Source organism: Planococcus citri, chromosome 3 (assembly GCF_950023065.1).
Source record: "Planococcus citri chromosome 3, ihPlaCitr1.1, whole genome shotgun sequence".
Taxonomy (NCBI): domain Eukaryota; kingdom Metazoa; phylum Arthropoda; class Insecta; order Hemiptera; family Pseudococcidae; genus Planococcus; species Planococcus citri.
The window spans coordinates 79,760,160-79,780,608 of record NC_088679.1 but is presented as its reverse complement, the minus strand read 5'-3'; the positions used below and the strand labels follow the sequence as shown (position 1 = coordinate 79,780,608).

The 20,449-nt window shown below is 37.4% G+C and overlaps 3 protein-coding genes across 5 annotated transcripts; 2 read left to right on the top strand and 1 right to left on the bottom strand.

Moving 5' to 3' along the window:
* The first annotated feature begins 20 nt into the window (after window positions 1-20).
* Window positions 21-3,611, top strand: LOC135839631 (uncharacterized). Of its 2 annotated transcripts, none has more exons than XM_065355742.1 (7): window positions 21-174; window positions 786-906; window positions 981-2,007; window positions 2,070-2,253; window positions 2,328-2,566; window positions 2,654-2,860; window positions 2,952-3,611. In XM_065355742.1, exons 2-7 carry the CDS (start codon window positions 796-798, stop codon window positions 3,353-3,355), a joined length of 2,172 nt encoding a protein of 723 aa, XP_065211814.1. In that variant the 5' UTR covers window positions 21-174; window positions 786-795; the 3' UTR covers window positions 3,356-3,611. The 2 variants fall into 2 exon arrangements, with proteins under 2 accessions (XP_065211814.1, XP_065211813.1); XM_065355741.1 differs by having other exon boundaries at window positions 2,946-3,611.
* A 2,134-nt stretch (window positions 3,612-5,745) lies between these two features.
* Window positions 5,746-7,513, bottom strand: LOC135839629 (ATP synthase F(0) complex subunit B1, mitochondrial-like). Of its 2 annotated transcripts, XM_065355737.1 has the most exons (6): window positions 7,187-7,513; window positions 6,833-7,093; window positions 6,554-6,762; window positions 6,413-6,482; window positions 6,037-6,336; window positions 5,746-6,006 (listed from the first exon to the last, which is right to left on the bottom strand). In XM_065355737.1, the coding sequence occupies exons 1-5, from the start codon at window positions 7,212-7,214 to the stop codon at window positions 6,080-6,082; spliced, it is 825 nt and encodes a 274-aa protein (XP_065211809.1). In that variant the 5' UTR covers window positions 7,215-7,513; the 3' UTR covers window positions 5,746-6,006; window positions 6,037-6,079. The 2 variants fall into 2 exon arrangements, with proteins under 2 accessions (XP_065211809.1, XP_065211808.1); XM_065355736.1 differs by having other exon boundaries at window positions 5,746-6,336.
* A 151-nt stretch (window positions 7,514-7,664) lies between these two features.
* vir (VIR_N domain-containing protein) lies at window positions 7,665-20,046 on the top strand. Its single transcript, XM_065355734.1, has 13 exons — window positions 7,665-8,031; window positions 8,105-8,217; window positions 8,293-8,425; window positions 8,501-8,701; window positions 8,779-8,945; window positions 9,031-9,323; window positions 9,391-9,653; window positions 9,791-9,874; window positions 10,144-10,372; window positions 13,511-16,731; window positions 16,817-16,985; window positions 19,045-19,347; window positions 19,425-20,046. Exons 1-13 carry the CDS (start codon window positions 7,975-7,977, stop codon window positions 19,682-19,684), a joined length of 5,493 nt encoding a protein of 1,830 aa, XP_065211806.1. The 5' UTR covers window positions 7,665-7,974; the 3' UTR covers window positions 19,685-20,046.
* The last annotated feature ends 403 nt before the right edge of the window (window positions 20,047-20,449 follow it).

Sequence of the window (20,449 nt, the reverse complement as noted above, 5' to 3'; positions counted from 1 at the left end):
CAAATAAAAACTTATGAAAACGTAAACATAACGCAGAATCTCGTAACAGAAAACATTTCAGTTTAGTTATTTTCCATTTTGTGTTCTAGTTCAAGTTATTTGTAACGTTAATAATAACGTAATAATCGAAGAAAACTTCGTTGAAGGGAAAATAATTCTGCAGAAGTAGCAAAGGTAATAATTAAATAGATTCCTCCTGCACCATGTCTCATTTATTATGTACGATTTGATGTCAAACGTGATCAAGATCTCTCAATTCTATAAGCTAATGGCTGCCGTGCTCGTTATCGTTACTAGATTATTAAAGAAATTTGAACCGGCAAGTATGCCATTAATTAACTGTATTTCGTTATACATTGCTCGAAAAAACGTTGTACTTCCACAGGGTGGACTCGTAATTCACTCCATATAGATAGAGAAAATTAATCTAGTCGAAAAAAAGCTTCAGAAGGTGCGAACTTGCGAAGCATCAATTTTTTATGCCAAGAAATTCAGCTCAGTGAATAGGTAGGATGCTGCATACAACAACAAGAGATGAAGGATGGGAACTTATAAGAAATAAATCTCAATTTTTTATTTCATTTACAATGAAAAAATTCGTATACTTTTTGCCACATTTTTGGTTGAGAGCAATAAGCATCGAGGACCCTATAAATTATTTATTGTCAACTTTCTTTATCAAAGCCCTTTCATTTTATGCCTACTCAGCAAAAAAATGTGCTTACTTGAGATTTTTTTCTATCGATTTTATTCAATATTAACGAATTTCTTTCTGGTTTTTTCAGGTATTTCACAATGCCACGCAGAGTTACATCCAGAATCCACGACTACTTCATTTATGAAGTGAACAAGTCCATTTGTCAACTACTCAACAAGGAAGGAGCACTTTGCAACGCTGCAATAAAAGTAAACTTTATAATCCTTTGGTAATTTATTCTGAAATTTTACCGTTTCTACAACCGGTATCGTCACGTTTCCAGGGCAGACACGCGGGTAATCTTGAAAAACACGTAAAAACATGGCACGAAGACGACTGGAGTCTGTACTGGACTGAAAAAACCCAATTGCTCGTTCCTTCAGATGACCTCAAAGCATCTATGGGTATCCCCAATACAACGCCACATTTCGTCAATGTTGACTTATCCATGATACACTCTCAAGTCATCGAATACGATCCTGAACCACCTCAGCAGCAGCCCGAAGTGAAAAAACGTAAAATATCGCCTCAAGTAGTAGAAAAAGACATCTCAATAAGGGAACCCATATCGCCTAAACTGAGTAAACCGAGCGAAATAGAAGACGCCATTATCGAATTGGTCACCGTTAATGGGCTCCCTTTCAGTATCGTCGAAGAAAGCGGGTTCAAAAAACTCGCTGCTCTGGCATACAAAGGATCTGAACAAGGTGCCGGCCCTAGACAGATAATGAATCGAAGCAAAATCATAAAAATGGTTAAATCAAAAGCCGAATCTATTCGAAGGAATATCACCGAGTTGCTGAAGAATAAATTGATTTGTTTAAGAATCGATTGCGCTGTCGTCGACAAAAAACACGTGTACGGAATAGGCGTGCATATTCGAAAATCTTCCCAGCACTTGGTTTTCAGCTTGGCTGTGATAAGTTTACCCAATGATCATACGCAAGATATTTTAAAAGAAGAAATTTTCAACGTGCTGCTCGAGGTGGGAGTCCAAACGCATCAAATTTATCATATCGTTGTAACCAATTGTTCTCAAGCTCTGAAAGTGACCAATAAAACGGAGGATGCTGATGAATCTAAAACACAGTCTGCGGTTGCGACTAGTACACCTTCTGTCTCTAAAGTGTATACAGACTATACTAATTATGATTCAGATTTCGATATATTCGAAGTTGAAGAAACCGAGTATGATCCCGAAGAAGATCGTAATGAAATGGAATGTGACGATGCAGTCTCAAATGACGAAGCTACCGAGAGAATTGTCGAAGAAGTGATCGAGTGTTGGTCCGTCGAAGAACATATTATTAGTGAGTCTGATTTTTTTTTTTCTAAATAATTATTTTTGTACTAATTATATAATGTTTTGCAGCTGCCAGAAGTTTGGTTCATGTTTTCCAATTATCCATGTTGGATACATTCGCTGAAACAGCCGAAATCACCGCTTTATTGAAAAAAATCCGAACTATTGTGAAGAAATTGACTACACCGGCGTATGCGCATCAATTGAAATCTTTTCGGTGTAAGAAAAAACCCATTCTCGATAGTAATTACAGGTTGGTTGGATTTTTTTCACCGTAAATTTGATTTTTTCTTCGAAAAGTTCTATTTTTTTTTTTTTTTTTTGTAGACTACTCTCAACGTACGATATGCTTCAAAGACTAGTCGAATTAAAACCCTACCTGGACCAGTTATCGGCAACAATCCCCGAAATTGTTGTTCCATTAAATGAGTGGAATCTTGTGATGGATATCGTAGATTCGTTGAAACCTCTCAAGGTGGCCATTATTCGTCTTACCCCCAAATACGTTCCGTTAAGCGAATTTTACAAAATATGGATCACTTCTTTTTTGAAAACAAAAAAAATTGGTACGAAGAATTACTTACCTAGTCTTTTTATTGCGTTTATTTTCATTCCAATGGTTATTCTCTAATCACAAAATGGCTCTCTTCCAGGCACTGAATTTTCACTCCGTTTATGTAAAAATATGGATAAACGTAAAAGCTGGTTATTCAACAACGTCACGTTCAAGTCGTGTCTCTTCTTAGATCCTCGTTTCAAAAATACTCTCAACCGTAACGATCACGATGAAGTATTCGCTCACTTAGTCGATATCTACGACCGTATGACAGCCTTACAACCTACCGTTTCGTTTACCGATGGTAAACCTTATTTTTTTTAAAATCTCATTTTGTACATTTTTAATAAGCGATGAAGAAATTGATAATTTTTCAACTCGTGTTCTAGAAACAGAAGAACCCATCACGCCGTCTATAAAATTAGAGAATCCTGCCGACGACGAAGAAGATGAACTTTACCAGTACGTCAGATCGATGGTCAAAACGCCTCTGAAGCAACAAGACAAACAAATCAATGTTCAGACTGCTTTGAAAAAATTCAAAGATTCCGAACCTCTGCTCGAAATCGAAGACGTTCCCGCATTTTGGCAAGAAAAGAAATACCTTTATAAAGAAGTTTACAAATTATCGCAAGTTATCCTTTCTGTACCGCCGAGTAATGTTTTCCTGGAAATGTTTACTTCTCAATTGAAATTTATTTCGGATACGAGTAGGAACAGCGCAGAAAATCGACTTCTTAAGGATATTATATTGATACGATCCAATTTCGATTTATTGAATCAAGCTCCTCGAGAATGATTTTATCGTTTTATAAAATACTTTTCGTGTTGTAATATTGTACATTTTTTAAAGTACCTATGTGTTGTTTTGTTGTAGATGTACCTAAACATTTTATTTTTTAATCGTTTAAATTATTTTTATGTTTGATGATTTTCATCAAGCTTCTTTTATCATGTGACTAATGATTATACTCGTGTTTTTTTCACTCAGGAGGAAACTTTTGTTTTGTATTGTAGTTGAATAGATTTTTTAAAAAAAAGATATACCTACCTTATTGCAGTGATTTTCATTTTTCCAATACTGATCTAATGGTGACAGTTTTCTTTAAATTTGTCTTTCGTCTCAGAATTTTAGCTTCAAGTTCATGTTCAACTGAAAAATTTCACCGAGTAACAAAACAAGTGATTGAAAATTTTTGTCTATCGAAAAAAAAAACGTTCTAAAGATTAGTCAAAACGGTCAAAAGTTCCAAAAATCTAAGAAAAAGTACAGAAAGAAATTAGTCCGGCATATGACAATAGGAGTAATTGCACCCCCACCCCGCTGATCCTCCGGGACAACTTTTTTCTTAAAGGGGACATCCTAAAGAACATTTTGAAGCAAACTTGCTCAAAAAAAGTTGGCCTTATTTACAAAATGGCGGCCATTTTGATTGACAGGTCAGCCGAAATCGCAGATTTTGCGTTTCAACATAGGACTTGCACAAAATTTTTCAAACGTTACAAAGGCATGATCGAAAGATCATGCAAAAATGTATCACCTGTCAAAATTTCAAGTGCTAAAGTGCGTTTTTCGATTTTTGGTGAATTTTTGAAAATCGAATTTAGGCCAAAAATGAGGGAAAAAATCAAAATTTTACCAAATTGACCAAGAAAGCTGAAATTTGGGATATACCCTATTTTCGACACGCTAAATTGATCGAAAACGGTTTCAACCCGTTTTGAGCAGTTCTGGAGCCTCCAGCAGATTTTTGAAACTCGAAATTCCCACAAAATTCTATCAAATTGGAGTTGTAAAGCTGAAATTTATTCTAAAAACTAATTTCAATACGCTACGAAGTACTGCAGGTGAATTTCAAACCGTTTTGGAGCCTCCAGCGACTTTTTGAAAATTCCTGATGCCTCCAGCAGATTTTTGAAACGTTAAATTTTCACAAAATTTCATCAAATGGAGATGGAAAGCTGAAATTTACTCTACACTCCAATTTTAACACCCTCCGAAGACGACTTCAGGTGGGTTCAAGTCATTTTAGAGCCTCCAGCGACTTTTTTGAAAATTACTGGAGCCTCCATTGCCTCCAATAGTTTTTGGAAACTTGAAATTTCCCCAAAATTTCATCAAACTGAGATGGAGAGTCGAAATTCATCATTCTGCAAACTAATTTCAATACGCTACGAAGTTGACTGCTGGTGAACTTCAAGTCGTTTTAGAGCCTCCAGCGACTTTTTGAAAGGTTATGTGGCGTTTTTTTGGAAAATTGAAATTTCCTAAAAGTAGCTGGACGCTTCAAAACCATTAGAAACCACCATGTATAGTCTGCGAAGTAAATTTCAGCTTGCCAACTCCACTTGATAAATTAATGTTGGGCGAATTTCAAGTTTCAAAAATCTCCTGGAGGCCCCAGTAATTTTCAAAAAAGTCGCTGGAGGCTCTATGACTTGAACCCACCAGACGTCGTCTTCAGAGAGTGCAAAAATGGAAGTGCAGAGTAAATTTCCGCTTTTCATCTCCATTTGATGAAATTTTGTAAAAATTTCAATTTTCAGAAATCTACTGGAGGCTTTAGTAATTTTTAAAAAGTCGCTGGAGGCTCCAAAACGACTTGAACCCACCTGAAGCCGTCTTCAGAGAGTACTAGAATTGAAGTGCAGAGTAAATTTCCGCTCTTCATCTCCGTTTGATGAAATCTTGTAAAAATTAGTTTCAAAAATCTGCTGGAGGCTTCAGGAATTTTCAAAAAGTCGCTGCCTCGCTGGAGGCTCCAAAACGTCTTTAAATTCACCTGCAATACTTCGTAGCGTATTGAATTTAGTTTTTAGGATAAATTTTAGCTTTACAACTCCAATTTGATGAAATTTTGTGGGAATTTCGAGTTTCAAAAATCTGATGTTCAACTGGAAAATTTCACCGAGTGACAAAACAAGCGATTGAAAATTTTTGTCTATCGAAAAAAAAAAAACATTCCAAAGATTAGTCAAAACGGTCAAAAGTCCTAAAAATCTAAGAAAAAGTACAGAAAGAATCACTTTTTCAAAATTGATATCAAGGTGAATATTGTGGAAAAGTGAGTGCCAAGAGACGTCGATATTAATGATGGCACTTCATAACTAACAAATTGATTTACTTATTAAATGCCGTTGCACCCAGTTTCCTGATCTGAAAATATGACAAAACTCAAAAACCGTTACTTGTAACAATGCAAGAAAGTATGTATTAAGATTGATGATTATAATAACTATAAGACACTTGATTAAATAAAAAGACTTTAGTGAGATCACATTGCGTATACAATACACCTTCTGAACAAATATTCACTATCGCCAGGAACTAAGACACTTGGTTAAATAAAAATACGTTCGTGATATGAATACACCTTTTGAACGAATATTCATTATCGCCAGGACATACACGTCCTCTCGGTGAACGACTGCTAATTTTTGAAGTTGAAAATAACAAGACGTTTGTTATATATAGGTATCTTCAAGACGTGGAATGTATAAGTAAATAATTCACTCACAAATATTAGAATAATTCGCGGATTATCGCGGCACCGACACCCGCAGCCGAGATTGCGCTGAAAATGTATGTGCTAAATACTTTATCGTACGTCTTTTCGTTCGAATTTCTGGTTTCTCTAATCTCTTTAGAAAATTCTTTTTGGGATTCCTGGTAAGCTTTTATCATTTCTGTTTTAAATTCTTCTAACTTTACCCGACTATCACAGTTAGCAGATTTCAATTCGTTGAGCGTCTTATTCACATCGTTAAACATTTCCTTCACTGAAACAATATAAATCACATTAGTCATGTCATAGCGTTCGACAACACTCGAATGCTGTTTACCAACTATACACACATGAGTAGCGGATATCATTTTCTGAAGAATAAAAGCGACGATGTATATACGACATACGATGGGCCTGACGCTGAAAAAAAAAAGAAGAAAACGTTCATGTCGATGTCAAAAACTGCGTAATATTGTAATATAGTATTTTACCTGTTGGTATAGGTTCATCTTCATCATATTTGGTTGATAAACCGCTTCCCGCTGTAAAACGATATCTTCTTTCTTAGTTGGGAATAAATCGGCCGCCATTTTACCGAGCGGTGATTTCGCGACAGAATGCTTGAATTCAGCATCATCGATGAGATCAAATTCTTTGCTAATCAACGTCTCCATAATACCAATACCCAAAGTATAGGGACCTACAAAATGTAACGATATATTTAGATAAGGCTCTCAAATCGGATACCATCAAGTGAATGATTCACATACCGGCAACTCCCAGTTTAGGGTACAAGAATTTGAACCATTCTTCTGGAATGAATACCATTCGGCATGGTGAGGTATTCTCAAGTCTGACAGGTTTAGGGAAATTGACTAAATCTCGTTCAAGTCCGTGAAAAGGAGATGGTAAAGGAATATAATCTGCTTTCAGTTGAGTAACTGGTTTCTCCGGCTGTTCTTCAGTTTTGACAACTTCTGTAGACGCGGGTCGTGCATATGACAGCCCGAAGAAGGACTGCGGTTTAAATACTATAATTTAAGAAAAGAAATTGAAAATTGACGGGTGTTACGAACGCTGATTATAGTACAAGTATTTCAAGCATTGAACACAAGATACATTACTTGCTCTCGCAGATAAACGAGATAACATCTTAGACAGTGTATTTATTCTAAAATAAACTCAACTTTCAAGTTTCAACTAATTAATTATTAAATATGAAATACAATTATCAAACTGCAAAAATACAAATTGCATTGCCAATTGCCATTGCCAGGTGAAAATTTATTGTGTTTTGGCCTTTGGGTTCTCACTTCTCACTCGGGCATTCGTCATTCGTCCCGTTTGCGTTGGAAAATTAATTAAATAAAGAATATCAATTGAAAATTGTAATTGTAATATGTACATTTTAATTTTCGTCGTACTACTTCTCCATTATCACTGTTATCAATGACACGTTTTAGACACGTTCCACCACGTTCCCCTTTTCAGTTGCTTTGCTAGACGATAATCAGCGCTCCTCGCGGAGCGTTCGCTAATATCACTATGACGTCATTCGTTACTGCTGGCGACAACAAGCCATACGTCATTCCAAAGAATGTTTTTTATTGACGCTTTTCAATTTCAAGTTTTCGCGATGGTTTATCACGAGCTTTTAGCACTTTTCCCTTCAACTTTTAGCTTTTTAAAAGTTTCCAGTAATTTGTAACCATTCGAGTATCATTCATCGAACCATTTAAAAAAACACCTAGTTTTAATCTTCACATCTCGATGATTCTCGTATGATTATCAATAGTGAATAATCGCTGATTGATAAATCCGGCCAACTTCGCAATTTGAACAAAAATTCTATTCTAGATCGTATTCCGGTTAAATAAAATACATTTAGCATGCCGAAGATCAACTCGTTAAGATGGCAGAGTATCCAGAATTACTATTTTTCGATACTTTCTCGCATGGAAGCACACAGGTGAGTGGAAATAGGTTTTACGACGCTGATAATATCCGTGAAATGAAATCACTCACGTATTTCTTCCATATAGGAATTGAATTTAGATCTGGTTCAGTTCACGAATCCGGTGTATGTGACCGAAATCAGAATCATACCTCTTGGAGCTCGAGTCCAAGCTGATTTCCCTGGCGGTGTAAGATTAGGGTAAGTGTTACCTACTGCAGCAGCTTGAGATTACATTCATACTTGACGATAACCGAGTTTGTTATCTGTTCGCAGAGCTACTAATCCGTCCGAGTTTTCTATCGAATTTTTCGTTAACGATTTAAGCACTCCGGGCGCAACATTTCAGAATATCGGTATTTTAGAATACAATCAGAACGGACCGATTCATCATGTTTGCGAAAATAAAGTAAGTAAAGCGGTATTTTTGTTGGTATGTGGTACGTGTTCGGTGATTATTTGATTTTCCGTTGTGTTTATTTAGCAAATACCGACTGATGGTTTGATATTACGTGGATGGTATACGACGGTTACGTTAGCGGTGTACGGTTTTATCACGAAAACTAGACCGACTCAATTGAATCTCGTGTCTCAGAATACTCCTACCCCTCCCGCTGTGGAGACTCCAACGCCACGTGTGATTTCCGAACACAAAACCGCAGAATGGGTTCAACAGCATGCTCAGGTAATGCAATTAGATACTAGAACTCGATGATACGAGTAATGAATAGCATTATAAACTGTGTTTCTGCTTCTTAATAGGTCTATCATAAAGAAACAGCTCCGGAATACGATGTGAAAGATGTACCTTTTGTAGAAGAAAACAGTACGCCATGGCCGCCGGAAAAGAATGAAGAGAAAGAGGTTCGCTGGGAAAAGCAAGAAATCAAAGAGGAACCTAAAGAGGAAAGAAAACCACCAGTTATTAAGTAAGATTCGTTTACAAACCTTACGATCATGGTCACTGTAACTAACCGGTAACCATTTCCTAACCTAATACTCTATTTTTACTAGACCTAAAGAAAGCCCCGAACCAGTGAAACCAGCTAAACGACGGTCTAGCGCGGACGAATCAACAGATCGTAGCAGTGAACACCATGAGCATAAAAAACACGACGATAAAAAAGTAAAACCTAAACGAGCTCGTAGATCTAGATCTCCTTCGAAATCGAAATCAAAATCGAAATCCGATTCGAAGAAAAGACGTCACGATGAATCTGAACCAGAACCCGTAGTTACTCCTGAAAAACGTGATAAAACTCCAGATCCTGTTTCACCGAAGCCTGTTCAGAAAGAAACACCTTCCGGTGATTAGTGTTCCATTATTTGTTCAATTTTTTTTTTGCATAGTATTTGATTGGATTTTTTTTTCAGCTTCTGTAACTTTCAGTACACCTTCGTTAGCTCCCGAAGATGTAGAATTGATTTCTGAAGAAGAAATATCCGAAGCTGAGAACTCGCCGCCTCCAGCATCTCCTGCTAATGCAAGTATGACCGTTATGGATAAAGTTAGCAATGTACCGGCTAGTGAAAATCTTACACCGTCTGCTCAAGAAGATAGCTTAGATATGGATCAATTTGAACCTATATTGAGCGGATCGAGTGATATAGAAAGTGAAGAAGAAATTGATCTACAGGTAATTGGAGAAAATTCGAGCTGATTTTATACGTTCGGTTAATTTTTTTTAGTTATTTACATTTTATGCGAGAGATGGACAAAATTGGTGTATTATTCGTTATCAATGTTATCTAAAATTAGTCATTCGTTTTACAGGATGTGGAATTCGATCCGAATGATTTAGTTGACGAACCTAGTAAAATATTTGATCCTTTTATACACGAAGTTCAACCATTATTGGTATGTTATTTGAGCAACGCAATTTCGAATCGGACCACTTCAAGGAAAAAGGAAGGTTTTTGATATTTGGCGGTATTTTGAACATATTTCGTGTAATATTTTGAGACTTTGAAGCCTAAAAATTACAAATGAAGCTCTCAGCTCTACCTTGAAGTGGTTCGAATCCAGATGGCGATTTCTTTCATCAAGTACTTGAGCTCTGTGAATGGAAATACGCTCGGTAAATAGTTGAGGAGTAACGTTTGCTTATATTACGTTTACTTTTACAGAGTATGAAGAGTCCATGTATCACAGACTACGAATGGGGCTTATTACAACGTAAAATATTCGATCACTCGACAACTCCGCCGAACGGAGCGCAAATAGAAAAATTCAAGACGCTTTTATCCAACATTCAGTTGAAAATTGACGACGATATTCCGGACGAATGGGTTACCCTTGTTGAAACGCTGACACCCTTGATTAAAACTTCACTCATTTCGATTGACGATAGAACAAGTACGATACCTCTTGCTTGATACATTTAATGCAGGCTTTTTATGTGAAAATGATTAGGGTTTAAAGGGTTTACACTTTGATTTTTCTACCATCGGTTTATAAATTAAGCAGATACCAAAAAATAAAACAAAAGTCGTAGAGTGTAAAAAAAAATTTTTTTTGCCATTACAAATTTTTTCAAAAAAAATTATTTTCCACGAGATGTAAAGATGAAAACTACATAAGTGATCAGGTTTGAGTCCGAGTTTTTGTAATCCGGACATTCTCCTCTTCCATTTTCCAAAAAAAAAAGTCTCGTGTTTTGACAAAAATGCTCAATTTTTTTTTACCCAAAAATTGTTTGAAAATAACTTTGATTTTTTTTTTGTTAAAATTATCAAAAAAAGGTCCCGTTTTTACTAAAATGATCATAAAGGCCCCGTTTCTTGTAAGAATTGTCAGAACGTTCCATTTTTTCCAAAATTATCAGAAAGCCTCGATTTTTTCTCAAATTACTCGTATCAAAGACTTCAAAGGGACTTAAATTTTTGCACAAATTGTCAAAAACGTTCTTTTCCTTTTTCTGTCGACATTGTCTGAAAATCCCACTTTTGTAAGAAGGTCTCATTTTTTGTCGAAATTTTTCAAAAATCTTATTTTTTCTAAAATTGTAAAAAATGTTCACTTTTTTATTTTTATTTATTTTTTTCAAAACTGACAAAAAGCTCAATTTTTGCAAAAATTGTCTGATAGTCTCTTCTTTTGTCAAAATTGTCTATAACTAAAATGTTTTTTGAGCATTTGTGAAGAATTTTGAGCTCAAAATTGGGTCATGATTTTTGGGTTTTTTGAAAAAAATCGCATGTGACCGAAATCGGTTCATTGTTTGAAAAATCCGCATTTAGGTATGTGTCAGAATTTTTCTAAATGCCCTTCTTTTCGAAAAAAAAACTAATGTAAAAAAAAATTTAAAATTATTTAAAAATTTTGAAAAATGAAAAAAAAAACAGAAAAATAAAAAATTACAACATTAATTCTTAAGAAAACTTTTTTCTTAAAGGGGGAGTCCTAAGGAACATTTCTAGCCCTTGTCCTAAAAAAAAGGTGACCCTACATACAAAATGGCGGCCATTTTGATTGACAGGTCAACCGAAATCGCAGATTTTGCGTTCCAACATAGGACTTGCACGAAATTTTTTCAACCGTACAAACGTAGATCGAAAGATCAGGCAAAAATTCATCACCTGTTAAAATTTCAAGTGCTAAAGTGCATTTTTCGATTTTTGGTGAATTTTTGAAAATCACATTTAGGAGAAAAATGAGGGAAAGAATCAAAATTTTACCAAATTGACCAAGAAAGCTGAGATTTGGGATATACTCTATTTTCGACATGCCAAATCGATTGGAAACTGTTTCAACCCGTTTTGAGCAGTTCTGGAGCCTCCAGCAGATTTTTTAAACTCGAAATTCCCACAAAATTCCATCAAATTGGAGTTGTAAAGCTGAAATTAATTCTAAAAACTAATTTCAATACGCTACGAAGTCAACTGCAGGTAGATTTCAAGTCGTTTTGGAGCCTGCAGGGACTTTTTGAAAATTACTGGAGCCTCCAGACTCCAGTAAATTTTTGAAACTTGACTCAATACGCTACAAAGTCAATAGCAGGTGGATTTCAAGTCGTTTTGGAGCCTCCAGCGTCTGTTTGAAAATTACTGGAGCCTCCAGTAGATTTTAGAAACTTGAAATTTCTCCAAAATTTTATCAAACGGAGATGGAAAGCCGAAATTTACTCCGCTCCTTAAGTTTGACACCCTCTGAAGACGACTTCAGGTGCGTTTAAGTCATTTCGGAGCCTCCAGTGACTTCTTGAAAATTACTGGAGTCTCCACCAGATTTCTGAAACTAGAAATTCCCACAAAGTCTTATGAAATGGAGTTGGGAAGCCGAAATTTAATCTGCAAACTAATTTCAATATGCTACGAAGTCAACTGCTGATTGATTTCAAGTCGTTTTGGAGCCTCCAGCAACTTTTTGAAAGGCTGTGTTGCGTTTTTTGGAAAATTGAAATTTATTATTCTACGAAGTAAATTTCGGCTTTCCATCTCCGTTTGATGAAATTTTGGAGAAATTTCAAATATCAAAAATCCACTGGAGGCTCCAGTAATTTTCAAAAAGTTGCTGGAGGCTCCAAAACGACTTGAAATCTACCTGTAGTTGACTTCGTAGCGTATTGAAATTAGTTTGCAGAATGAATTTTGACTTTTCATCTCCATTTTGAAGTTTCAAAAATCTAATAGAGACTCCAGTAATTTTCAAAAAGCCGCTGGAGGCTCCAAAACGACTTGAAATCCACGCGCAGTCGGCTTTGTAGCGTATTGAAATTAGTTTTCAGAGTAAATTTCGGCTTTCCAGCTCTATTTGATGAAATTTTGTAGGAATTTCGAGTTTCAAAAATCTGCTGGAGGCTCCAGAACTGCTCAAAACGGGTTGAAACAATTTCCAATCGATTTGTCATGTCGAAAATAGGATACATCCCAAATCTCAGCTTTCTTGGGCAATTTGGTAAAATTTTGATTTTTCTCCTCATTTTTGGCCTAAATTTGATTTTCAAAAATTCACCAAAAATCGAAAAATGCACTTTAGCACTTGAAATTTTAACAGGGGATGAATTTTTGCCTGATCTTTTGATCTACGTTTGTACGGTTTAAAAAATTTCGTGCAAGTCCTAATGTTGAAACGCAAAATCTGCGATTTCGGCTGACCTGTCAATCAAAATGGCCGCCATTTTGTATGTAGGGCCACTTTTTTTTGAGGACAAGGGCTAGAAATGTTCTTTAGGACTCCCCCTTTAAGAAAAAAGTTGCCTCGGAGGATCGGCAGGGGGTGCAGATGATCCTTATGCGGGCTCCTCGACTAATAAAAAAAAACAAAAATTGAAATCTATAAATTTGAAAATTCTTCATTTTTAGTCAAAACCCTTCTAAATTACTCTTTTTCCAAGAAAAACCGCCATTGCGCTCGAATACTCCAATTTCTGCACCCCCAGAATTTATTTGGGCTCATATGTACCTAAAAATTTTGTACTTACCGAAGTTTTTCTCCCCGTTTTTTTTTTTTTTTTTGCATAGTTACTCACAAAAATCTACTATTATTTTCCAGGTACATTATCAGCGTTAACCAGCCTGGTGAACATAGGATTGGATTTCGACAAAGCGTACAACCAATCGAAACCGGTCTTCAAAGTACGTCATCTAAAAGCCGGCATCAAATTGGCCGAAACATTATGCCGTTGCGGCGAAACCATAGCCGTCGAATTAATCAAAGCTACCAATTTACATCATAAACTGCTCGATCTGTACGAAAAAGAATACGTCGCTCTTTCTGTAAAATTAGCCATACTCAAAGCACTGGATATCTCGTTAAACTACGGCACATCCGTCGAACAATTCCTAGCCACGTCGAACGATACCGTATGCTATGCAGAAAATGGCTACCAAAGGCTCGTGAAAGTATTCCGTAATACTCGTCTGGCCCGAGTACGATACTCGTTGATCAATATCTTTCGCAAATTGCACCTCTACGAGGTACTAGAAAACGTGTACGCGATTACCGCCGTCGACAGCGACTCGAAACCTAACCGGCCTGGTGCCGAAGATGTGGAAAATCTGAGTATGTTTCTAGAAGAAACACTGCGGTATTTACGCGAAGCTCCTATGCTGATTTGTCAGCCTGTTAGATTACTTCCTGTATGTTCGAGGTTCGAGTTCCCTATAAATACCGCGGAAGCGAGCGCAGCTGTGTATTCTTATTTGCAGTATTTCCATTTCATCGAATTGATCGCCACCGCGATCGCTGTACCCGAGTTCATCGCGCATCCAGGAGTTGTATCTTGTATTCTAGAAATACTAGCCGAGTTACTGGATACGGAAGAGGGAATGCTATATTTGGCTAGTCAATCTGTGGCTGCGAATCGCATTCTCAAGATGCTAACGTCGACGGCCGATGATCAGTACGCTATTTCGCCTCAGTTAGGACTTCATATGGCTCATACGCTTCACGTTCTCAACTTGGCTGACGGGTTTCAGTACAAATGGCGAGTAGAACAGACCACCGATATAGATAACAGCCAGTTACTCGAAACGTTATCTTCGCTGTATCATTTAACGTCCACTATACTGGGCAAACACGCCGTAACGCACGTTCTAAGTCGCGGAGATCTCATCAAACCGTTCTTGAAAGCTTTACAGTACAGCCGGAGTAGCGGCAGGGAACGACGAAAGTCTCCAGGTAAAGCGTACATCCAAGACTTGATGTGGATGGTGGTTCGCAGCTCGGATAACGTCACCTTCTTGGAACGTCACAGAAGCGATTTAATAGAAGTAGGCAGCTGGCAATCGGATTCGAATAATTCATCGTGGCTTAACCCGATTCGTAACGAGAGCTGTTTCTCCTACAACGATATCACCGATCTGTGCGATTATCTAAAAAAACACACCGAAAAAGCCATATTATATCCGGGAGAGCTGATAACCGCCGTTAGACTGCTGAGACATTTAGCTGTACCGTGTCCTAAATACGTCGACGAAGAAGAGTGCACCGAGCTAAAGTATAAATTCGTCTTGATACAGTTGTTTTCTCAAGAAGGATTGACTTATCTGACGTCCGTATTGCATAAAATATGTAATCATTACGAAAGACCTCACTTACACGCGTGCACTTTGGCCGGAAAAGAAGGATCAGCCATGATATCTTTGGTCCTTCCTGCAGTGCAACTGATTCGAGCTCTGGTCGAGTACGTTGTTCGGTGCAGAGACGTCGACTTCAAAGATCTAACAGCGGTTCCAGCTCTGCTAAAAACATACTGCCTCATGTTCTACATAACGCAGACGTCGTTGATCCATTCAGAAGTCGGAGAAACGATGAAAGAAATAGTCGAAACTTTGTTATCGTACACGCAAACCGTAGCCATCGAGCCTCTGAACGATTCTAGATCGTTGAATAAAAGCGTATGGACTCTGATGATGTCCGAAGTGCTAAAATACGCGACAAGTTTGCCGGAAACTTTCCTACCGTGTTTATCACTCATCTCCGAATTGTTACCATTACCATTTCCAATCCAAACTAAAACTCCTCTAACCGAAAGTGAAATATTGCTAGCGACCAATTCGCGTAAACTGTGGTCAGCTCATCTACTCCCTTTGAACGGGCAACTGCAAGAATTCCTGGTAACTTTATGTTACAGCAGCTCTCAGCCTTTGTTACAAGTCCTCAAGAGAGTCTGTGTACAGTTATCTGATCTAGGACCTCCTTCTGCTCTGGCAGTAAGTCGTAGCGTATTGACTAGCTTATGGAATGAGATCTCCGGCGGCGAGAAGCTTTCTAGTAGAGCTGTACGATTACTTAACGTATTGGCTTGTTTACTAAATCATTCGGCGTTGAAAATGAGCGTTATACAGATCACAACAGCGCCTGGTAAAGGAGACGAGATGTTCGCCGAATTTTGGACTACTATTTTAACTTATTTGGCGACCAATTGTACGGATAATGTGTACCATGTGCAAGGACAAGAGTATATTTTGTCGATGATACAGGCTCTGTGCGATATAGAAATATCTCTGTATCCTCCTCCTAGTCAGACCGTTTCGGTCGAGACTTATTTATCGAATTCGTTACCTTCGAAGAATTTATTCAGAATGTTGTGCGAAGCTCTAGTTAAACACGTCGAAAACCAATCGAATGCATTTTCATCGATCGCCGCTGCTCTAAGAACTTGTATCACGTTGACCGAATACGATTACGGAATGTATCGTTTAAAAGTCTGCCTTTCCGAATACCCTAATACGCTCTACAACGTTGTACAGAAATTAGCTCAAGAATGGAACAAAGAGAACGCCGATTGTCTCAGTTGTCTTTCAGCTTTACTCGATTTACTCAAAGAATGCGCGTCTAGAGATATTCCTGTACAGGAGGGGGCCGGAGTTAACTTGAGAACGCTGTCGATCAGTTGCCAAGAGTTGGCCAAGTTATTGAAATGGAGTCATCAAAATGGCGTTGAGAGAGAAGCCAGCGAAGAGAAACATGTTCTGGAGCAGCTCGATAGTCTTTTGTTGGAAAGCTCAACTCCGGATACGGTGGAAGATTTATTCCAGTCGATGAGAGCTAACGTGACTACGCTGATTGGTACGTTGAACGATGCTCAGAATACAGATGGCTCGGAAAATGCTGCGATCGAGTTGATCTTGGATTTACCGGAGCCGTTGTTGACTCAGTTCCAATCTAGACCGGTTTTCGTGCTGGGAGATGTGGATGATGAAAGACTTAGTGTGGCGTATTGGTTATCGGTGGCTCCGCTAGATGATATCGATCAAGATACCGAACAAGTGAGTTGAATTTAGTGTGTTGAAAATGTACCTAAGTGTGTGTATATAAATTGTATAATATGCGTTTTTTTCCTAATCTGTTCAGGTCGTTTGTAATTTGGAAGAAGTGGTTAGTACGTTTATTCCTAATTTCAATTTGGAAACCGAGTTGGAAAAATTAGGTCATAGAGAAGCTGCTCATCACGATTTAGCTAAAAAAGATTCCGCCGAAGCGTCCGAAGAATTAGAAAATAAACCTATACCTACTGTTCTGGGTAAGTGTCTACATTCTAAACGTGTGTGTCAGCTTTGAAATAGTAAATCAATATGTATTAGTCCGGCATATGACAATAGGAGTAATTGCCCCCCCCCACCGATCCTCCAGGACAACTTTTTTCTTAAAGGGGACATCCTAAGGAACATTTTAAAGCAAACTTGCCAAAAAAATTTGGCCTTACTTACAAAATGGCGGCCATTTTGATTGACAGGTCAGCCGAAATCGCAGATTTTGCGTTTTAACATAGGACTTGCACGAACTTTTTCAAACTTTACAAAGGTAGATCGAAAGATCATGCAAAAATTCATCACCTGTCAAAATTTCAAGTGCTAAAGTGCGTTTTTCGATTTTTGGTGAATTTTTGAAAATCGAATTTTGGCCAAAAATGAGGGAAAAAATCAAAATTTTACCAAATTGACCCAGAAAGCTGAAATTTGGGATATACCCTATTTTCGACATGCCAAACCGATTGAAAACGGTTTCAACCCGTTTTGAGCAGTTCTGGAGCCTCCAGCAGATTTTTGAAACTCGAAATTCCCACAAAATTCCATCAAATTGGAGTTGTAAAGCTGAAATTAATTCTAAAAACTAATTTCAATACGCTACGAAGTACTGCAGGTGAATTTCAAACCGTTTTGGAGCCTCCAGCGACTTTTTGAAAATTCCTAAAACCTCCAGCAGATTTTCGAAACTTCAAATTTTCACAAAATTTCATCAAATGGAGATGCAAAGCTGAAATTTACTCTACATTCCAATTTTAACTCCCTTTGAAGTCGACTTCAGGTGGGTTCAAGTAATTTTAGGGCCTCCAGCGACTTTTTTTGAAACTTTAAATTTTCACAAATTTTCATCAAATGGAGATGGAAAGCTGAAATTTACTCTACACTCCAATTTTAACACCCTCTGAAGACGACTTCAGGTGGGTTCAAGTCATTTTAGGGCCTCCAGCGATTTTTTTGAAAATTACTGGATCCTCCAGTAGATTTTTGAAACTTGAAATTTCCCCAACAATAATTTATTCCAGCTACTTTTAGGAAATTTTCAATTTTCCAAAAAAGCGTCACACAACCTTTCAAAAAGTCGCTGGAGGCTCCAAAACGACTTGAAAATCCACCAGCAGTCAACTTTGTAGCGTATTGAAACTAGTTTGCTGAATGAATTTCGACTCTCCATCTCAGTTTGATGAAATTTTAAGGAAATTTCAAGTTTCAAAAATCTACTGGAGGCTTCAGTAATTTTCAAAAAAGTCGCTGGAGGCCCTAAAATGAGTTGAACCCACCAGAAGTCGTCTTCAGAGGGTGTTAAAATTGGAGTGTAGAGTAAATTTCAGCTTTCCATCTCCATTTGATGAAATTTTGTGAAAATTTAAAGTTTCGAAAATCTGCTGGAGGTTTTAGGAATTTTTAAAAAGTCGCTGGAGGCTCCAAAACGCCTTGAAATTCACCTGCAGTACTTCGTAGCGTATTGAAATTAGTTTTTAGAATTAATTTCAGCTTTACAACTCCAATTTGATGGAATTTTGTGGAAATTTCGAGTTTCAAAAATCTGCTGGAAGCTCCAGAACTGCTCAAAACGGGTTGAAACCGTTTTCAATCGGTTTGGCATGTCGAAAATAGGGTATATCCCAAATTTCAGCTTTCTGGGTCAATTAGGTAAAATTTTGATTTTTTCCCTCATTTTTGGCCAAAATTCGATTTTCAAAAATTCACCAAAAATCGAAAAACGCACTTTAGCACTTGAAATTTTGACAGGTGATGAATTTTTGCATGATCTTTCGATCTACCTTTGTAAAGTTTGAAAAAGTTCGTGCAAGTCCTATGTTAAAACGCAAAATCAGCGATTTCGGCTGACCTGTCAATCAAAATGGGCGCCATTTTGTAAGTAAGGCCAACTTTTTTTTGGGTAAGTTTACTTTAAAATGTTCCTTAGGATGTCCCCTTCAAGAAAAAAGTTGTCCCGGAGGATCGGCGGGGGCGGGGGGGGGTGCAATTACTCCTATTGTCATATGCTGGACTATATATTATGTTACGTTGAAAATATTCTCTTTTTGTTTGCAGCTATCAAACCAGCTAAACCTCGCACTTTCATGAGACCTATCATAGGTCCTCATCGCAACGACGCGTTCCGTTCGCGTATACCGAATTCATCTCGTGCACCTTCTCTTCACGTAGATGATTTTATAGCTTTAGAAAAGCACAACCAGCAAGCTGCGTCCACCGGTTACAACCGAATCACCGGTAAACATCAGATTTCCGATATCACCGGTAACGTTAGAAATCGTACGTTGCACTCTTTTCTACAAGATAGAAACAATGCTGCAGCTGCTGTTCATTTTCATTCGTCGTTCAGACCAGCCAGAGGTACTGGTTGAATAATTTCTGCTCAATTCGATTCGTAACATTTGTATGAAATTCTTATCGATCGTCTTTTGTTACAGGAGTACTAAATTCTTGGCATCCTTTACTATCGACTAAACCGTCCGGTCGAACGGTGGTGAAAAATCAACCCTCCGTCATCCGTCATCCGACAGGAGCTCCTTTAATGATTCGAGGTGCTGATTTGATGAGATTCAGCATGGCTTTACGTTGGCCTCCTCCGGTGAGACCGGGTCCTCCGCAGCTTAGGCATCATCCACCGCCCCATGCGTCGATTCTAAGACATCTAAGACCACCGCCACCTTCGTTCCCTCCTATTTAGAAATGTAGTACGAAGATTGAAGAGTGTATCTTTTACAAAAATCTCTAGGTAATGTAGATGAACGGATTGTACAGTATCGTGTGATTGTAAGAATCATCAATTTAGCAGATTTTAAATAATATTGTGCTTTTACGAAAGATGTACATATTGTGACATCTTGATACGGCTTGTCCGGCGTTTATATGTGAAATATTATCATCATCGTGTTATAATGTTTTTGTTAGTGTCGTTTTTATTATGATACATTATCAAGTTTCATTGATGAAATCGTATAATGTTATTTTATAAATTATTTTTGTTTTCACTTCGAGATGTTTAAGTTGTATTTTCCATTGATTATTAAATCGATTTTTCAGTCTGAAGTACGATTAATGGTTAATTGTTATAATGACTATCCAGAATTCTGTTTGTGTAGGCTTCGGTGATCGTTGAAGCGGACGTAGAGTGAAAATTTCTGTGCGCAGATTTCGATTATGGTGCTGAATTTCAGAAAAATCAATCAATTCTAGTAGATGATTTTCATGCTTTTATCAGATGATTTTCAAGTTGGTTGAAGATGATTGAATCAAGAATAGCAGAGACGGAATGAGAAGTTGAAAACTCAGAAAATTTACTCAAAGTCCTTGTTCACTTTGCAAAAATCTAAAATCATTTCATTTCTCATTGTTCTGTCGTTATCATGAAATGAAAAACGAAAAACTTGTTGAATTTAGTTCACCACACCATGAAAAATAGTACGACCGAATTGAATTATCTAGCTATTTT